The 19,483-nt window shown below is 41.4% G+C and overlaps 1 protein-coding gene across 1 annotated transcript in view; it reads right to left on the bottom strand.

The window, feature by feature from the left end:
* Positions 1 to 10,559, bottom strand: part of CRYBG3 (crystallin beta-gamma domain containing 3) — a 96,896-nt gene extending 86,337 nt beyond the window's left edge. The window contains exons 1-2 of the mRNA XM_075757931.1: positions 10,539 to 10,559; positions 9,308 to 9,837 (exon numbers count right to left, since the gene is read on the bottom strand). Coding sequence (XP_075614046.1) covers positions 9,308 to 9,837; positions 10,539 to 10,559 — 551 coding nt within the window. The remainder of the gene's footprint in view (positions 1 to 9,307; positions 9,838 to 10,538) is intronic.
* Between the last annotated feature and the right edge of the window lie 8,924 nt (positions 10,560 to 19,483).

Genomic DNA, 19,483 nt, shown 5'->3' with positions numbered 1-19,483 from the left:
CAAAACTAATGCTCCTCTCCAGGAAGTACACCTCATTTGGTTTTGATGTCATGACTTCTTTCCAATTTTACTTAGTGCCAACACAGTGACACATTCAGCGGTGATCTTCCAGAAGTTATTTCAACAGAAGAACAGAGAGATTTCTGATCACCAAGTACTTTAAAATCCATCTGTGCAAGAGCCTCCCTGAAGAACGTGAATGAACAGAAAACCGCAAGTCTAATACTACTATCAAATATAGATGTACAAGACCAAAATCTCCATGAAGTTTCAGCACATTACAAGGATTCTCAAACCACATCCACAGACCAGTAGTAGTTATGAAACTTTTATTATACAACTTCAAAGAGCCATAGGTTAGCTAGTATTGGTTTCTTTTCTGTTCTGGCTTCCAAATGGTAATTAAAAAGATGACTGCTAGAAGTTCAGACCTTTTGAGTAAAATTTTTCTGTATTTATCAGTTGCCCTACTTACCAAACAGACCCTTATGATTACTGAAGCTGACCTCCTGCATGAACTAGATTACAAAATTTCCCCAAGGGAGACCTGTGTCAAGCCTTTAACACCTGACCAAAATATATGAGCTTTGATTAAAAACCATCAAGCAATGGAAAATCTACCACATTTGTAAATAAGACTCTTCCATGTAAACTACTACTAAATTCACTACTTAATTTTAAGCTTACTAGTCTGATTTGTCAAGCCTCATCTCTCAGCTACAGGATCAGCCTACATCTATGTGGGACAGATTACAAAGGCCTTGGGTTTACATATCCTCTTCAAGTCACAGGTCTACTATGACATGAAGAACTTAACTCTCATTTCCCTTGCAGTTACATACCTTGAGGCAGAATCATTCCTCAAACTATAACCCTGTAATTTCAAAACCTTCTCTGAGATGAACTAAACACTATTGAGCTACTTAATTTTATTCTGTGAGGGAGGTTTTCTAGACATCAAGTTCCTCTGGAGGTCTTCTCAGAGCCCTTTTTAGTTTGTCAGCATTTTTTCATAATAAATTGTGGACACCACAACTAGACTCAGTACTCTAGTAACCAAAGTTCACCCACAGAATATGTGTACTTTGTTATTTATCCGAGAATCACATTTTCTCTCCGAGCCACCACTCTGCTTTGGCAGCTCATGTTCAGCTGACTGTCAACCAAGGCAACTTAGCCTGCTTTTAATGTTGTCTTCTACATGGTGATTCCCATAATTCTCGCTCTAGTCATCTGTTAACTTCACACGCTACAGTTTTGTCGTCTTTCAAATTGTTTGTGAAGATATTAAATAAATCGATTCAAAAATATGTCCTTTTAATTTTCTTCGAATAGATCAAGTAGAAAATTATTTTTCACATCCGGTCTGTATGTTGATTTTTAGCCCACTGCAATTACACTTGCGAATATTTTAATTGGAGCACCAGCACCAAGTCAGACGCCTTAAAGAGTCTAAGGACACTATTTCAGCAGTTTGTCAACTGAAATTGTAATGTCATAAACAAAACTGAGTTTGACAATTCCCATCTTCCAGTGATGTTAGGATCAACATCATATTTATTAACTGTGCAAGTCACCCGGAAGCCTTGGTAAATCAACTTTTCAATCCTTCCCCTTTAATCCAGCCAAATACAATAGACTTAACAGTGAAATACCAACACCTTACTTTAGACACTAATGTCACACTTCTGAAGCCATTTGTGAGCTGTGCAGCCAGAACTATCAGAACCTGATCTATGAAGAGAAGTCAGACAAATTTTTAAGAGCCAAACTTCTGGCACATATATTGAATGACAAGAGCAAGGGTACACTAAACATTTGTTAAATGAATTGAAAGGAAAATGTTACTGTAAAGCTCAATGGCAACAAGACGTGAGGAGACCAATGAAGATTCCTAAAATTTGCCTTCTGCATCAAATGACAGTTAAAATGCAGTAGCATTTTAACAGAAAATAAGGATGCTAGCATTTTAACAGAAAATAGTAATAAATAAAGAGCTCTTTTCTCTGTTCCCCTCCCTCCTAAAATAGAATCCTGCCCTTTATTGAAAGCTTCAAAATGAAAAATTTTGTCCAACTTCTCAGCAAGATTCCTGAGGCTAACACTGTTCCCCGGAAAAAAAATGGTAGTAGCAGTGAAAAAATCTTCCCCTACTCTGTGGCAAGGCTGTTGGGGCTTGTTTTAAAAAGGGAGGGAGTGTTTGCACAGAAATTTGAATGTGAAGTTTCTGGCTCCTACTTCTGTGCTTAACCTTAGGCCACACACATAGGGGAGGAGCAGTAAGGACATTAAGATAAATGGAAATTATAAAAACAAGTTAGTGAGTTTGAAATTAGAGGGTCAAAGGAAAGCAAAGCTACTATTTCATTTAAAACAAATAAGAAGGGAAGTGTAGGAAAAGGAACAGAAAGCAGAGAAAGGTAAGGAAGGTGAAAATGGAGCCAGGAGGAGGAGGCAGGAACTTAGGCAAAAGAAGTGTTACAATCAGCTGATTAATTTAAGTGTTGAAATAGCACAAAATGTATTATATTCAATTGAACTATCCCACTTCGAAACTAGTTTGATTACAGACAGCATTAAGCAATTTAGATTGTTTTAACTGAAACAACTTTTCCTCTCAGACCTGTTTATACTGCTTAGTTACATACTGTTCTTTGCTTGTGTAGAATAGCTAGGTCAGCTTCATGTTCTGCATTAGCAGCGCTGTGTCACATAGACTATGTGAGCTACGCAGAGTGTGTTAGTATAAAATGAAGAAATTTCTTTTAATCCTCTTTCAAAATGCAACTAAAATTATCATGGAAAATAAAGATGTTATAAAATCACAGATATGCCACATTTTACAATGAAAATTTACATGAAAAATGCAAGAACCAAACCATGTCTTTACAATGAACGAGCACCTTCAAGTTTAAAGGCTAGAACTAAGGATGACGGCCCACGATCACCCTTGCTGAATAACTTAATGTTTTACATGCGAGGGAATTGAACAGCCGTACAAAGGCTAGAGAAAAGAAATATAAGAAATATAAATGTTTCTGAGTAGAGCCTACTTCGATATTGGGCAGTAGGATTATACCAGATTACATCAAGGTTTTTCTTCTGGCATCTGTCAAGCATAGTAACCGACATTAATGTAGAATCTGCTCCATATTTGCCAGTCTGATAGGTTAAAGTTTCCAACATTCTTACGAAATAAATACGTTACTGGCCACTAGCACATAAACTTGGTATAATATCAGAAAGATTTATAAACTATTTAAGTTTATTAAGGTTAAAATTATTGTATTAATAGAGAATAGACAGCCCATTATAAAACTGTTTTCAAATGGCACATTTGTAGGGTTGACGATCAGCAACGGTACTTACAAATGGCATGAAAATAGGAGATATTAAAAAAAAATAATCCAGGAAAGCTTTAAAGCAGCAGCAACTGCTGTCCTCCTGATAAACAAAGCATAACAGAATTTTTAAAAGCTGTCATTAAGAAAAAGCACCCAGGAAAAAACCAATCAAGAGAGACTGGTGTCACCAGTGAAATGCAGCAGTTTCTTCTAGTCAGGCTGGAGCAGAAAACTCTTGGTAGAGGCACACAAGGCTACAAGTTCAACACAAGAACATACTTCTCCAGTTCTCCCATTTTTTACTCACAAAATATACATCGGGAAGTACCCTACAGACACTTTCCAGTCATTATCCAGGTACACTCTTTTGTGTTGAAAGTATGCATTCTCCATTCAACCAAAATAAATTTGATGGCTAGATTTGTAGCATTTAATTGATAATTAAAAAAAATCTGTTGTCACTGCAATTCTTTCTGCATTTGCTCTTCATGTGCTCTCAAGAAATACCTCCTACTACATTTTTCCCTACACAACACTGTCCACAGGTGAAGCGCAGATCCACACAGTGTTCATAAACTTAGGCCCCAAGACCTCCAAATTGCCTTCAGTAAAATATTTTAGCAATTTCAGAGACACTGGAACATTCAGAAAACCAAGACTCCATTTCAAAATAAGGCAAGTCATGAAATCACATTAGCAAAACACAATTAAAGACTATACTTCATGTTGCAAAATTGACACGAGAAAGCGAAATGACTAAGGAACCCCATGTTTCTGATCTTAAAAGTCTTTAAAAATGATACTGTAAAGTTGGTTATAATTATTAAAAATTATTTTAGAAATTAAAATACCAGAAAAATAGGTGTATTAATATCCCCTGGAAAGCCTAAGCAGCTTAGCGCTGTGCTACTGTCTGGAAATACAATAGTATATAATGAATTGTATGAAATCCAAAAACCCCTCAGAAAATAAAAGCAGTAGTTGGGTTTCCATCCTTTTAAGAGGTTTCAATAATTAGAAATACAATCCCCACAGTAACATGTTCCTGAATTTTGCTTCCCCCCCCCCCCACCTGTGAGCCTTTTGTTCACCAAAGGAGAAGAATGAGGACTTTTCATCTTTGCAAAACCGTTCTTTAAATCCAAAGACTCATAGCTGTTTTGGAAATATTTCTGTATTAACTCTGGCACTTATACGAATAATTGGCAAGGAGACAATACTTTTAAAATTTAAAATAGGGGGAAAAAAGAAAGTTGCTTGTTTCTTTCAAGGAGCATTACTATTATAAATAATATTCTAGTAACATTTCCTTTAGGAAATGTCTCACACGTACATGGCCAGCTGCTGGGCTTGCTCCTTCTGGTCTCAGCCCCATGAGACATCTAGGTAAGCACCTAATTCTAATCAAACAAGAAGTCCCACTATAGCGCACAGAACTATTTACCTATTTAATTATAGGCAACCACTTTGGTACCCTGCTGAATCAAGGCCTTTGCTACTATTTTGAATTATCCTGCAATAAAAGTCATAATAGAAAAATCTAGGAAGCAAAAAGAAACAAACAAAAAAGCAAATTAACAAACAAACAGAAAATTTTCATAATGCAACTTGCTTAGGTAAGTCTTAATTTGAATTCTTCTATATGGCTGGAGTATTTCCCTTTCTGGTTCCGCGAACCTTCACCCCTGCACATTCACAAATGACTTAAAATTTAACAACAATAAAATAATCCTGCTCTGCCTTTCGAAAGAAAAAGTTTCTTTATTAGAAAGCAGAGGTTGCTTTTTTCCAGCAACCAATGGATTTCTTCAGAGATGCTAATGGTATCTGAATTAAAACCAGCCAGGAGGTAGTAACTTCAGAAAAAATAAGTTTGAAATGTATTACTCCCCTTTCAGTCAATTCCCAGCAGTCCCCAAATGCACAGTTGTTACAACTACAAAAATACATGTGCTTTGTAAACAGGAACAATGACTGGCAGTCCCAGAGGAAGAAAGAGACTCTCTAATCTCTCCTCAGGCAGAATAAATAAAGTTCTTCCATCTCTGCAAGCTCTTAGTTGGAAACTAATGGATGAACAGAACAATAATCTCAGCCTAAAAAAAAGAAAGACCTCTAAAGCCATATAAAAGGTTGCTCTTCCATGTTTGATGTCTCTGGTGCACTTCAGCGATGCAGAAGAAATATCTAAACAAACCCAGCAAAGGCCTACTTGCACTGGCAGTTATTTGACCAACAGCTCTTGGTGGGAAAAAGATAAACCTGAAATGAACCTGCTAAACAATATACAGAATAACTAATAAAATACATCCATAGTTCAAGGGAGATTTTGGTGGTAGCTCTGGGTTAAAGTGAAAAGCGCCACACCTCCTTGGCAGCTTCTAACATGACCTGTAAGGTCACATTTATTTGCAACACAACAATCGCTCAGCCATGGACACTGCATATTTCTGAAAGAATCCGTAGTGGATTGACTTGCACTGTAAAAGCTGTATCTTCATCCAAAAGGACTAAAGAAACAAGTATTAAAAAAAAAAAAATCAGACTCCCATTAGAATAGTGAAAATTCAATGGGATTTTTTCACCCTGGGGATTTAGACTGCTCCAGGACAAACACTAGAGTAACAAATAATCAATTCTGTATTCTTGAAAATAGCAAACAGCAGAGTAGAGCATACTGCCTGCCTTTGATAGAAGTTAATGATGAAGAACTGTGATGAAAAGCACCAAAGCCCTTCTTCAAAGCAGCTCCAACTCTGAAGAACACACGCAGGCAAGCACTCGGTGGGAGACACCTCACGTTTGTCTGCATTTTATGTAAAAGCCAAGTAATCCCTTAACGCATGTGCTGTGCTTTTTGCAGCCATGAAACTTGCAACTAATCTGCATGGGTTATTTTTTCCACAAGCAAGCAAGCAAGCCTCCAGCAATTCTCATGTTCATCAGAGCTACAAATTGCTGTAAGGGCAAGTTATTAACATAAGCTCTTCATCAAATGAGGTTCTCAGAAGAGTCTAAGACACTGATTAACAGTGTAATTCCTCACTCCCATTCCTCCTATTTTAAACCAGGGCCACAGTAGGTTTGGGGTTTGGGTGTTTTTTAAAGCTAAGTCTGAACACAGTGCCTGGAGGAAGAGCAGGCGAGAGCTCCATACCCTGCCAAGCTGAGGGGAAGCTGTAGGGCTGGGGAAGGAAAGCTGCGGGCTTCCATCCAGCCGCGGTTGCCTAACTTGCGGGAGAATATGGAGAATGACTTTTGGACATATGCTGGCTCGTTTCTGCACATTTTTAAAATTTATGAAACCATCATGTTCTGCACAGGCATTAAGCATGATGCATGTCTCCAGAGGTCAATGTGGGTACAACGGGGGTGTATTTGGCCCTGTATAACATACTGCTCCATCTCCTGTCCCCTTCACTTAGGTGTTCTGCTTTTTTGAAACCCAACAGTAGGTAAAGTATCTCCATACAAAAGTTTCTTTCTATAGATTTAAAGTTTGATCTGGTTCCAATATCATGCTGATAACGTGAATAGGAAATTAACCATCCTGGTGCACACATTTCTCATAACACTTCACAAAAGACATATTCTCCAGCTCACCTCACACACTCCACACCTTAACATTAAACATACAAAGCAGCCTTGGTTCCCCTTCCCCACATGCATGCTTTGTTGGGCAATCCATTTTTCTACACTGCCAAGCTCACTAAATAAACATGACAAGCAAACCTGCGGCACTCATCCCAACCCAGCTCTGCTTAATGTATGCAATTACGCTAATCTGCGAAGAAGGCTGCCAGTGGAAACCAAATACGAGAACGTCAGCATTCCTGAGTAACACGCTGCGCCGCAACCTGGCACAACAAAAAAAAGCTCCTAAACATACCAAATTGGACTCCTCAGAGTGGGAGGGTTTTTGCTTACTTCCACTCTGGAGAGAAGTCACAACTACCGCCCTTCAGCTAACCACGCAAGGAGTTCAAAAACAAGGCCAAGAGGCCTGAGCCTTTTCGGATCTACGTGGACTATCCTGGCTTCCTAATAAAGGAAAGGCTCTTGGCTGCAGGAAATGAAACTGTGATTTAGATAAAGATAATAGACTCCAGCCCCAAGTTAAGTGGAGCAGGTCTACCATGAGTGCTACCTACAGATAGGCTATTTAGTGCGCAAACCACTGAACTAGCATCACCCTCCTCCTTACCAAGGCGACCGCTATGCTTTTTTGTTTATTCCAAACCACAGCTGTAGGGAGCTGGCAAGGAGGAGTCCAATGAAGCCTCTTCTAGTGCCTCTTCAGGTCCTCAGCCAGATCCAAGCCTTTTCCTTTTCTCCCTGCCAGACATAATAGCCACGCTATTCCTGCAACTGTAAAGATGCCCTTGACTCAGCAACCTTGCTCCTGATTTTTTTTTTTTTCCCAGGAAATAAAAAGCATGTTTCATGCTCATGAAAGGCCAGTGGATCCTTGGTGATGTATTGGTGTGTCAAAAGCTTACAGTAAACCAAACCCCCCCCAAAGTTAAAAATCTTAATGGTGCATTTATGAAATCCATTTAAGATGGCCAGTGTAAGACATCAATAACACTGCTGTCACAATTTCTGAGAACATGCAGAGCAAAATCCTAAAGTTTTTCACTGAAAGAACTACTGTGATACTCACTATCTATCTGATTAAACTGTACTTACTTGTCTGCCAGTTTACAAACCTATGCAGTATCAAGAATAACTCAAAGATTAAATACACCATGCTAAAAGCAAAAAAAATAAATACTGCACTTGAGGAAGTAAGGCCTAGCCAGCGGACACCTTTCCACCACAAAAATATCCTAATTAACTAGGGCCAATAATAAGGCTGCACGAGAAACAGAAACTTTATCTGTGTTTCTTTCCTACATATACATAGGAGTCAGCCACCAGAAAAAGGGAAAAAAGAAAAAGAAAAATTAAAAAAAGGAAGAAGAACAAATACACAAAGTTTCCAAACCTTTTCATCTTGTCTCCCTGTGCTAAAAAAAATAATTATTAATAACAACCAGGTTTCTATAAACCACAAGTTTTGCATTGAGACTTAAACACATCAGTAATATTTATATTGCATTTACATCTGATTTACACTAGTCCGAAAGAAAACTATGTGAAAACTGAAAAGAAACAAACAAGCAAAGCACCCCAAACCCCTGACAGGCTCTGCCCTGCTTTCAGTTTCCAAGGAAGGGGCTGCAACCTGAGGAACAAGCGGCTGAGACAGCCCCACCGCCGACACCCACACCACCCTAACCAGGGCGACGAAGCCCCAGAACCGGCTATTTACAGCAAGTACGTGTTTCACACAGGGCTCCATCATCCGACGGACTTCGGCTGAACTTCGCGGGGCCGCAGGACGCCGTTGCTCACCCACCGCTCAGGCCAACTCCCAACAAACCCCCTTACCGCCCCACCGCTTGAACGTCAAGCCCGCAGGGGACCCGCCTCGCACCGTACCGCGGTTACGTTAAATTAAAACCGCCGCCGCCACCACCAAAAACGACGAGCTCGGACGCTGCCAGCAGACAGGCTGACAGCCCCCAGCCCCGCTGTCAAACTCCGTGGACAAGCCGCCGATCCGGCTGGGGCCGCCGCTCTCCCGCCGCGGGGGCTGCTCTCACAGCAGCCGCACGCGGCCCCGCCAGGCCCGCGCCTGCCCTGTGACCGGCCGAGGAGCCTTGCGGCACCTCACCACCGGGGCCTCAGCCCCGGGACGTCCGGCCAGCCTCCCCCCCGCAGTGAACACACCCGTCTCTTCTCCCTCCCTCGCCCACTGGTGTCGCAACATCTGCCGGGGCGGCCGGCAGAGCCCCGGTCCCCCTGCCCCGGCGGCGCACGCCGCTCCCCGGCCGGGGACAGGTGGGGCGGTGCAGAGGACGGCAGCGGGCGTCCGACCGCGTCGGTCCGGTCCGCTCCGCTCCGCTCCCCCCACGTACCTGCTCGCGCCCGCCGGCCGCCCCGGCGCCGCCGCCCCCTCACCAGGGGGGTTCCTGACGAAGAAGCGGGAGAAGGTGCTGTGCCAGGAGGGGCCGGCTCGCCGCCGGCTGCCCCCACCGGACATCGCCGCCGCCGTCCGGGACGGGACGCTGACAGGACGGGAGGCACCGCCAGCAGCCGCCCAGCACTGAGGCACCGCGGCGGCGGGAGGCAGCGGCGGCAAACACCTCCCTCCTCCGGCGGGGGCGGCCGCTGCCCGCCCCTGGGGCGGAGCCGCGGCTACGCCTTCCCGCCGGCGGGGCAGCTGCAGCGCGGGGTTGTGGGAGAGGTCTGCGTTCGGGCCGGGGTTGGCGGGAAGGAGGGTCCGGGTGCGAGGAGCGGGAAGGACGAAGGCTTCGCCCGGGGCGGCGGGAGGCCGGCTCCTGCGTGGTGCGGTTGCTGAAGCGGTGGCTCGGGAGGGAGGCCGGGGCAGGAGGAGGTGCTCCGCCACTACCCTTTGGGCAGGCGGATCAAGGGCCGGGGCCGCCGCCTGCAGACGCGCGGGGAGGCGGTTTGTGCCCGGGGGAGGGCAGGGGGTCGCGGGAGGAAAGCGATGGCCGCGGCGAGGGAAGTAGCACCGCACGCAGCCGGCCGCCTCCTCCCCAGGAGCGGTGGTGGGGTTGGTAGTGTTTGTGTTTTGTTTTTTGGGTTTTTTTTTTAAGTTAATGGAGCATAATTAGCGTGAACAAAAAGAAAAGATCAGAAGTGAAAATTAACTCTGTAAGAAAAAGGACAGACAGCCTCGAGAATTTATGCTCTTGACTGACTGCAAGCACCAGCTCTAGCCTGCTGTTTTTAACTTGTGCCAACTTTCAGGTACTATGCATGTTTGTCAATACAAAGTCAGTAACTGGCTTCACGCAGTCCTCGGCCAGGCACCGTGTGGCTGCCACGTTATTTATATGCCTGTTACACCAGCACAGTAAAACATTTGCATCATGTAAAGGTAGCAGTGTGGCTGTTTCACCACTTACCTTTCTCCATCGCTTTGGGTGACTTCAGGCCATCCTTGCTGCTGCTGCTGAGTGACTTGGAAGAAGGGGGTTCTCATGCCTTTTGAAAAGATTTCTTCCTAGAAAGGAATTTTGGTCAGGTTTTTGGTTTGCTTTTGCTTTTTTTTTTAATACCGAAACTTCCATTTTTCTCTCTCTGAGGACTGTGGCCTCCCTTGAGTTAACAAACTATCCCTACCAATAGGGATGACCTTGCCATTGTAACGACCCAGTGACAAATACTATCCTCATTTTATAGATGGAGATGATGCACAAAACCTCGGTGATTCACTGAGTGCAAATTACTGGTAAAATAGACTAACCTTGATGTTAGTATTTTAAATACAGAACCATGCTTTCTCATCTTAATGAGCATCTCTGCTGTTCTTTGTGACTGCCTACACGTCATACCGTTTTATCAGCTCCTTACTGCATGGTGCCATCTCAGGGAATCACAGAGTGGCTGAGGTTGGAGGGGAACCTCTGGAGGTCACCTAGTCCAACCCACCTGCTCCAGCAGGGCCATGTCTTTTGAATATCTCCATGGATCTGTTGGACTTGATCTTAAAGGCCTTTTCCAACCTAAATGATTCTAGAAGGATGGAGACTCCACAACCTCTCTGGGCTACCTGTGCTAGTGCTTATCTCTTTGCAAGATTTCTCTCCGTTCATTCACCTCGATTCACCCCCTCTATACCCATATTTGGCCTCTTTGCCCGTATTCTTTTCTGCTATGCTGTATTATCAGCTGTAGCTACAACTTGGGGTGGATATGAAGCTGGTAGTCTAGGCCCATCTGCAGAGCAGCAGCTATAAAACAGCCTGGAAAGTACTGCCTACTTTTCTGTCTACTTTTCACTGCCTCAGCTATGAACAAAATCTTTCAGAAGTGCACAGACAGTCCCCCCTGCTTCCCCCCTCATACTGTGCCAGTCTCATAAAGCTTTGATGTGGATTTTCAAAACAGAGACACAGGTAGATATTGGACGATTACTTAGATCTTTACCGGTCAGTCTGACTTGGGACTAGCTGGTTGTTTCACAGGTTACAAAAAGTAGCTTTCTCATGGTATAATTACCAGTCACAAGCCTTATTCAGAGGAGCAGCACCTACTACACAACAAGGTCCTGCCTAGTTTTCAAAGTCCAGACAAGGAGCAGACAATTGTCTCAGTGATCTGGATGCTGCAAACCTAGCACAAAACCACAAAATGTTTCATTCAAGAACAGTACAGAGGAAAAAAAGAAACCATGTTTTGAGAGTACCAAGACACAGTTGCCCATTCTCAGGGAAATGGCAATCAGGGTTAAAACTACAAAAATGTAACAGCAGCCCCTATGGAACATTACAGAGGAGATGCTCCCTCTGACATTCAAAAGAAAAGTAATTAAGACTCCAAAAACAAATTAGAAGAGTGGCAATTTATTAAAGCAATTAAATGGGACTGCACAAACAGGCTGCAGGGAGGTTTAGGCTCCCAGTGACAGTTTATTACTTTTAATTCTTCTTTGCCATGTACATCTCACAGCTTCCCTACCTATTGCTTAAGTAAGGGCTAATCCCTAAGCTGTAGCAACCCTGAATATAATAATTAGCATTTATAAAGCATCCGGTATCTTCAAAGCATTTAAGCATTAATTAATCCTCATAACTACCTCAGGATGTAGTTAAGTACAATATGGTGAGTGGTTTGCACACAGAGACAGAGGCAGTCAAAACACCTAGCTGCATCCAAAATCTGTCCGCACTCTACCAGTGAGGATTCCGGAGGGGCATCACAGCACAGCATGAAGCATTACCAGGGCTGTGTTTGTCCGAGAACAAAAAGCCAACCTAATCAGAAATGCTAATCCCAAACACTAACATTTTGTGCTCAAATCTGTTTCTCCTTTCTTTACTGCATCTAAAAGCAGAAAAACCAGAAAAAACAGAAATGTACCAAACGACAGTTCTACCGGAAGCATATAAGTAAATTCTAATCAAAGTAGTAAAACTGTATCAGTATAATAGATGAACACAGCCCAGGTTAGATAATCCCTTTCTTTTTGCATGCCCTGGAGTAATTGAGTACCACCTGATTTAAGAGTAAATAATTTTGACACATTTAAAATGATAAAATGGGAGAGTTGCAGAGTTGCCAACAGGAACCCAGTTTTAGCCATGTACACCTCCCACGAAGGGAGAAAAGTTAGGCTTTTACCCAAAGATGCAGTATGCACCATGTGGCAGGTGGCCTCGCACACGAACACAGCTGTCAGCACTAACAGCAGCACCGACACATGCAAGCCAAAACAGATGGGGGAAACAGGTTCCTTTCCGCCTCAGATCAGACTACTCACATGTGGCCCATACGAGGTAATACTGCATCGCCAAAGGCAGCAAGAAACCATTAAAACACAGTTGCAGAGGGATACAATGGCACAGAAGAGAAAAGTGTCAAGCTGAGGATCTCAATCCGTTTTTTTAATAGTTCATCCTGCCCAGAGTTTCACTTGAATCAGTATCCCGAATAAGAGAGGAGAGGGTGCTGTGCCTATTCCACAGCCACTAATTTTCTACTGCAATTCAGATTATAATGGTTGTGCACAAGGGAAACCTCCCCCTTCTCCTTACTGCTTTAGAGTGAGCAGATGGTGAAATTTTAATCATGCTTTCTGAATTTCCTCCCTTTTGTGGGTCTTTAAAAATCTTGAGTCAAATAATTTGTTTTGTTTGGATGCGAAAAAGGAAAGCAAGTTTCCATCATACTGGTTCATGAAGAACCCTCCTCTCACACCCAGTTTTAGAACTTTTCCGATACATTAAAGTCATAACTAGGGGAGAAATGTAGTCTTAAAACCACCAAACTAAACATTTTCCCTGCAAGCACATTTTCGCACAACTACTAAATGGAACAAAAAATAATCCTCAAACTGTTTGCATTGTTGGACTACTACAATAAAAAACGGTCTTATGTACAACCCTGCTAAACAAAAGCATAGTTCAGTTTTCTGTTTCATTTATGTCTAATGCATTTATCTATAAAATATTTTGTCTTGGCTACTTTTTCTTAATAGACAATCCCATTTTCCAGGCTTTTACAGAACATGTCTATAGGTAGATGTGGCACAAATAGGAATAATATTTTAATAACGGATGGTCCCTTACCTATCTTTTTCCTTTCTAGTATATATTATGACAAGGTTTCTAATAGATGAATTAATAAATGTACATAATGGAGTCATCACATGTAATATTTCCTAGCCATTTTTGACAATGATGTTAGTTGTCCAGATGTTGAAACAAATACTGGTGACTTTAAAATGTCTAATCTATGCTTATTCTAAAACAAAGACTGACAACAGAATTGAAGATTTAGGTCTTGGTTATGTTATTACACAGATGAAGCCTGTTAGCAAGGATTTCTAGGATATATTTTCTATCTAGCAATGACCTTCTGCTGTAAAGCATGCACTGTGCAGCTTTCAGCAATCCTCCTCCTTTAACTGTGAACACACAGTTCCTCCATTTGATTTACTGAATTAAAAGAGAGCCACGCGATCAGCTGCTATTGTTCAAATGCCTTCGTGTCTGGAGAAGACAGCTGGAAATGACTCATGGCGTTAACTGCAGTTACTGCGGGCCATAACTGTGTTCTTTATTATTTTGGATAAGATTTATACACTGTGCCACCTATGGCCAAAGTTCAGTGTAGTAATCAAAATCTTTAAATCAACTTTTTGGAAGCCCTCTTCTATTTGTTTTCCACACTACAATTTGAGACATTTACATTTACCCAGTAGCAGAAGTGCTAAAATGGAAAACTAATTGTAAAGAACAAAATAATAATTAAAAAAAAGTGATTGACACAACTACAGAACCTCTTTTAAAATAGACTCTCGCTGCACCTGGGCATGGAGCAGAAAGCATTCAGAAGCCTCATACTATGGTGGTATGTGTGCACCTAACTACTCCAGATGAGGACCAAAGTCCTTTTCCTTATTCCAACAGAATAACTTTCAGCTGATCAGCACAGCTTGTCTGGAAGTGTTTCAAGTCATTTTTGATAGCACCTCATGTCAATTACACTTGTGTGAATACAAAGATGAAACTCACTTGTGCTCTTACCAATGCTAATTGTTGCAAAATGCCCTACCCTAACTGGAGCTCAAGAAAATCTGCAGTTCATATAATGAGGTCTCTGTAAAACCATCCTATTCTGCTAAGCCAATCTGTCTATTCACCGCCATCCTTACTAGAAAACTTATGGTTAATCAAAGTGCTTCACTAAGCTAATTTCACCCAACTTCTAACATATATTGTATGTATGGTAAAAAGTAGCAGAAATAATTTAGTGTCCAGAAGAATGCAAGAACTTTCGAAAAGAGGTGTCTTTTACATGCAAATAAAGGAAATCCATGAAAGACATAACCAGCAATTTGTACATTGTAATTCATTTAACCTTTTCCATGTAGAATGTCTTTTGAATATCAGATTTGTAGTTAAAAAAGGAATATACACCCTTCTGTACAAATCTATACACTCTCAAATATCAAATCAAATTATTAACATTTTAAAGGCTTACCCTATTTCCATGCATGTACGTAACAGTACATTTTTCAATTTGCAGATTACTAAGCAGTTTTGAATTGTGGTGCAAGCCTATGTACAGTAAACTGAAGCCTCTGGACAGCAGATTTGCCTTTTTTTAGTTATCTTTCAAAGGTACATTTTAGTTACCCTTCTTACAACTAAGCCCTGTACCCCAAGGCTTCACAGAACCTCTGACTGCAAAACACTGTTGGAGACACACCAGTTCCACTCCCTTGTCCATCCCGCTGGATTTCACAACACAGAATACTTTTTAAACCAATGATCTGAGCCCTTTATAAAACATTACTCAAAATGTTTGAAAATTAGAAAAAAAAAATATATAAAAGTAAACCCTTACCACCATCATAGGAAGCACATGTATTAGTATATTCCAAAAGGAAGAATTATCTTCAGTGTCCAGAGAAATACACTGCAAAATATTCTGTAAAAATTGCTGTAAGTACACCAGTCTCTAACAAGCAGAATTCTTACGGATTTCAACTAGACAGGATCATAAAAGCTTTTGGCTGCAAATGTTGCAGAATACCATCTGGTTTCATGGAACAACTTATTTTCCTCTCCACTTCATTTATGCTTCCAGAAATAAATAAAAAAAAAAAAAAAAGAAAAAAGAAGAGACCTTTTCTTATATATACAAATTATACCCATAAGTTATTCCAAATAGGCAGAAAATACTTCCATCTTATTACAGAACAAACAGAAAAACAGAGTCTAATTCTTGGCATACAAGTTTCACATAACAGTAAACAGCATATATAGCATACAGAAAAAGGGTAAGAAAGAAATGTTAAAGCCCAAGTTTGTAAGAATGCAAGTGGTCATTAATCAGACTATGCCCAGTTGCCTGGTTAAGTAACAGCATGTGCTGGTTTTGGCGGGGACAGAGTTAATTTTCTCCACAGTGGCTAGCATGGGGCTACGGTTTGGATTTGTGCTGGCACCAGTGCTGCTAACCCAGGGATGGTTTCGTTCCTGCTGAGCAGCGCTCACACAGAGCCAAGGCCTTTGCTGCTCCTCACACCACCCCACCAGCCAGTGGGCTGGGGGTGCACGAGGGGTTGGGAGGGGACACAGCCGGGACAGCTGACCCCAACTGACCACAGGGATATTCCATACCATGTGACGTCATGCTCAGCATATAACTGGGGAAGAAGGAAAGGGGGGTACACATGTTTGGAGTGATGGCATTTGACTTCCCCAGTAACCGTTACACACATGACGGAGCCCTGCTTTCCTGGAGATGGCTGAACACCTGCCTGCCCGTGGGAAGTGGGGAATGAATTCCTTGTCTTGGCTTTGTTTGTGTGCACGGCTTTTACTTTAAGCTGTCTTTATCTCAACCCATGAACTTTCTCACTTCTACCCCTCCGATTCTCTCCCCCCGTCCCACTGGTGGCAAGTGAGTGAGCGGTTGTGTGAGGCTTAGCTACCAGCTGGAGTTAAACCACAACACAGCATAACTGACCTCCCCTCTCTCCCTTTTTTTTCTTTTTAAGCCCAACACAACAGAACCTTTAGTAGGGGAAAGAAGATTTCTCTTAATACCCAAGAACAAAAATTCTGAATAATCCATGTTTCCTCACTCAAGCATTCATTGTTATTGAAGTCAGAGAAGAAAAGCTTTTTCAGCGAAGTAAACACCATCATAAGGAAATGTTAGGCTTATGGGGATATAAGCCGGAAACTCAGTCTTTTTATCTGATGTTGTTCTTTAGAAATATTTTCTGTAATGTACAGCTTTAGTCCAATAAAATATGACTAATAAGACTAAAGGAGTTTCCCTACAGTGGAAGGATGCACTTACCATAGCTCATAAATATTAGATGTACAGCAGTTTTTCCAAATTTTGTTCAGGGTGAGCTGAACTGCTGCTGAAAAGAAAGGTTCACATTATGTCTGCATTAAATCAATTCCCTGAATAAAGCTGTAAACTTTTCTTTATATTAGGAACTGATTGAAGTGCTCCTGTTTAGTATGATGCCAAGGTCAGACCAACTGTCATTCACTTAACAACTTAGGTATTGCTACAGCCTTGAAGAGAGCACACAGATATTTTGTATCCTGCATAAACTAAGGAGTTTATTAAAATACATTACCTGGCATGATGACAGAACAGACACCTCAAGGAAAGCATGGCACTTTAATGTTTTTTTAATCCTTTTCTGAACCATTGCATGACATAGCAGAGTACACAGAGAACTAAGTAGTACTTTAACAGTTATGAAATGGGTGAAAAGGAAGTTTGGTACTCAAAAATATTCCTGCAACCTCAACTAGACTTTGGATATGTCTTTTAGCTTCCAGAAATTGTAATGCTACAACATGAAAGGTCTATACATATGCTAATATTGATAAATCAGCACTGAAGTGGCTATTCTGTAATTGTTTCCTAAGATAAAATTTATTGTTCTTATTTTATAATGGTACCAATTAAAGAAATACTAAGGCTCAAACCTTAATTACAATACACAGCAATACTTTCCAACCACTAGATTGGGTTAGTTTATAGATCAATTCAGCTTGATTTGAAACTGCTGCCAAAATTTTTTAGAGTACTAACTTGCTCTTAATTTAAATCTCAGCAGAGGACTTAAACCCCAGACAATTATCCATGGGTTCCAGGCACCACAAAAGAGAGTAATACTTTCCCTTTGAAAACTACCTTAAGAAAGTAAAAGATCCCCTAACAAGGCGGGGAGGGGGGAGAAAGGGAAGTATTACAAGAGAAAAGCATCACCCTTCCCAGCAGCAACATTCTGCCCTTGAGAAGAAACCCGCCATCCATCCTTACCCCTCTAAACCAAGAATGCAACTACTGGCCAAAAAAACCACCTGTCACAGACAAAGATGTTAAACTGGGACCAAGTTGCTCCCATGTAATCCACTGATACTATAATAAATGATGAAAAAAATCTTGGAATATTGTTATCGAAAACAACATACACTCTCTGGTTCATTGAATCCATTTGTTACTTATTATATGAATTTTTAGACACTTTTTTCCCTGTTCAGTTTATGCTAATAAATGTTGGTGGATAAGATTAAAGCAAAGAGAGATTTACTTGCAGGGTAAGATTTTAAGTCAAAAAAAAGCATTGCAAAGTTTTTCCCTAGTAGCACCTTTAAACCTATGTGATCATAAATACAGACTACACCAGGAACAGCAACGATGCCCAACAGCGGGTAACAACTCTTTTTACTCCTGACTGCCTATTTTTCACAGCTCACATTATGCCATTTCCTCTAAATTGGAAGTGTTACAACTTAATCCCTATCTAATGGTTATATCCTTTATTAGTGGAACAAACTCTCCCAGTTTTGACTGGGCCATACTACAAATTTGTATTTTTACTAGATATTTCAATGGAATGATTCCTGGGGAACCTTGGCCTCTGGAGACCTCTTGCCAAGTTCTGCTATTCTTTTACAATTTCAAGTCCATAGTTTTAAAACTTTGGGACTGTTTCCCCTCTTAAGTTTGTACAGGCATGCCTACACTAGTGCGTTAGTTCAGGTCACAAGGGTACTTTAAAGATCATCCCCGCTAACGGTACTTCTGTTTACCTCGCAAAGTAGGCTGGGAGCACACAAACTGAATTCTTGTTGGATGAAACCACGCTGGAAAGCTCAGAGTGCACCTAACATGCTCCAACAGCTTAGAAGTACTCAGTCTGGAGGGCCAGAAGGGAGCCAGGCTGAAGGAAACTCAGAAACACAGGGACCGGGGACACCAGGTCCTCAGCACCAACTATCTTGCTCTACAAAAGCAGTTTGATGGGGCTGCTCCCCTTACTGGGCAGCCCGTATTGCCAAGCACCCACTTCAATCATTTATCATGGTTACTTCACTGAGCCTCAAGAGGCTTGGGTTTCTTTAATATTTGTTAGCATTAGCATGACTCTACTTCAGCCCAAACAAACTTCTTCCACACATCCAAATTTCCTTGATTTCTTCCACCCTTTCCTTACTGTCTTTTCTTTCCGTTACTGAGAACACTTTGTATTAAACAAATTAATGTGATCTTCAAAGGTGCCCCCTGAATCACAGACAAATTACTTACACTCCCTTGTGAGTTGGTGCCTGAATAATATGATTGTAATACAATTAAGTTCATCTTCTGATAGACAATTTGTAAAATGTAAGATCATTTAATGGTAGACAAGAGAGATTAACAGCCTAGCTTTCATTTTAAGGATTGATTTTGAAACAAAGTAGTGGGAATGGGTTTCATGCTATCATTAGAAGAATGGAAAGAGTAAGCATGGCTGATTTGCATGGTGAGATCCTGACATCCTCTGACAGAGGACAGTACGTTATCACATATGCACTGTACTTATGAGAACAAGAACTTCATATAGCTAGAAATATTCAGCCAATTAAGTAGCAATCCAACTGACTGAACACTGGTAAATTCATTACAAAGTGCTGGTTCACACTGACACAGATGCTTTCATGATGTAACTTACTGTGACAGGAGCTACAGAGCCTCAGAACTAAAGTATGGTTACAGAACATTACTTAAAAACACCTGGCATTTGTTATAAGACAGCA

Source organism: Balearica regulorum, chromosome 1, assembly GCF_011004875.1.
Source record: "Balearica regulorum gibbericeps isolate bBalReg1 chromosome 1, bBalReg1.pri, whole genome shotgun sequence".
NCBI classification, from domain to species: Eukaryota; Metazoa; Chordata; class Aves; order Gruiformes; family Gruidae; genus Balearica; species Balearica regulorum.
Note: the sequence above shows the minus strand (reverse complement) of the source record. Positions and strands in the feature narration are given on the sequence as shown.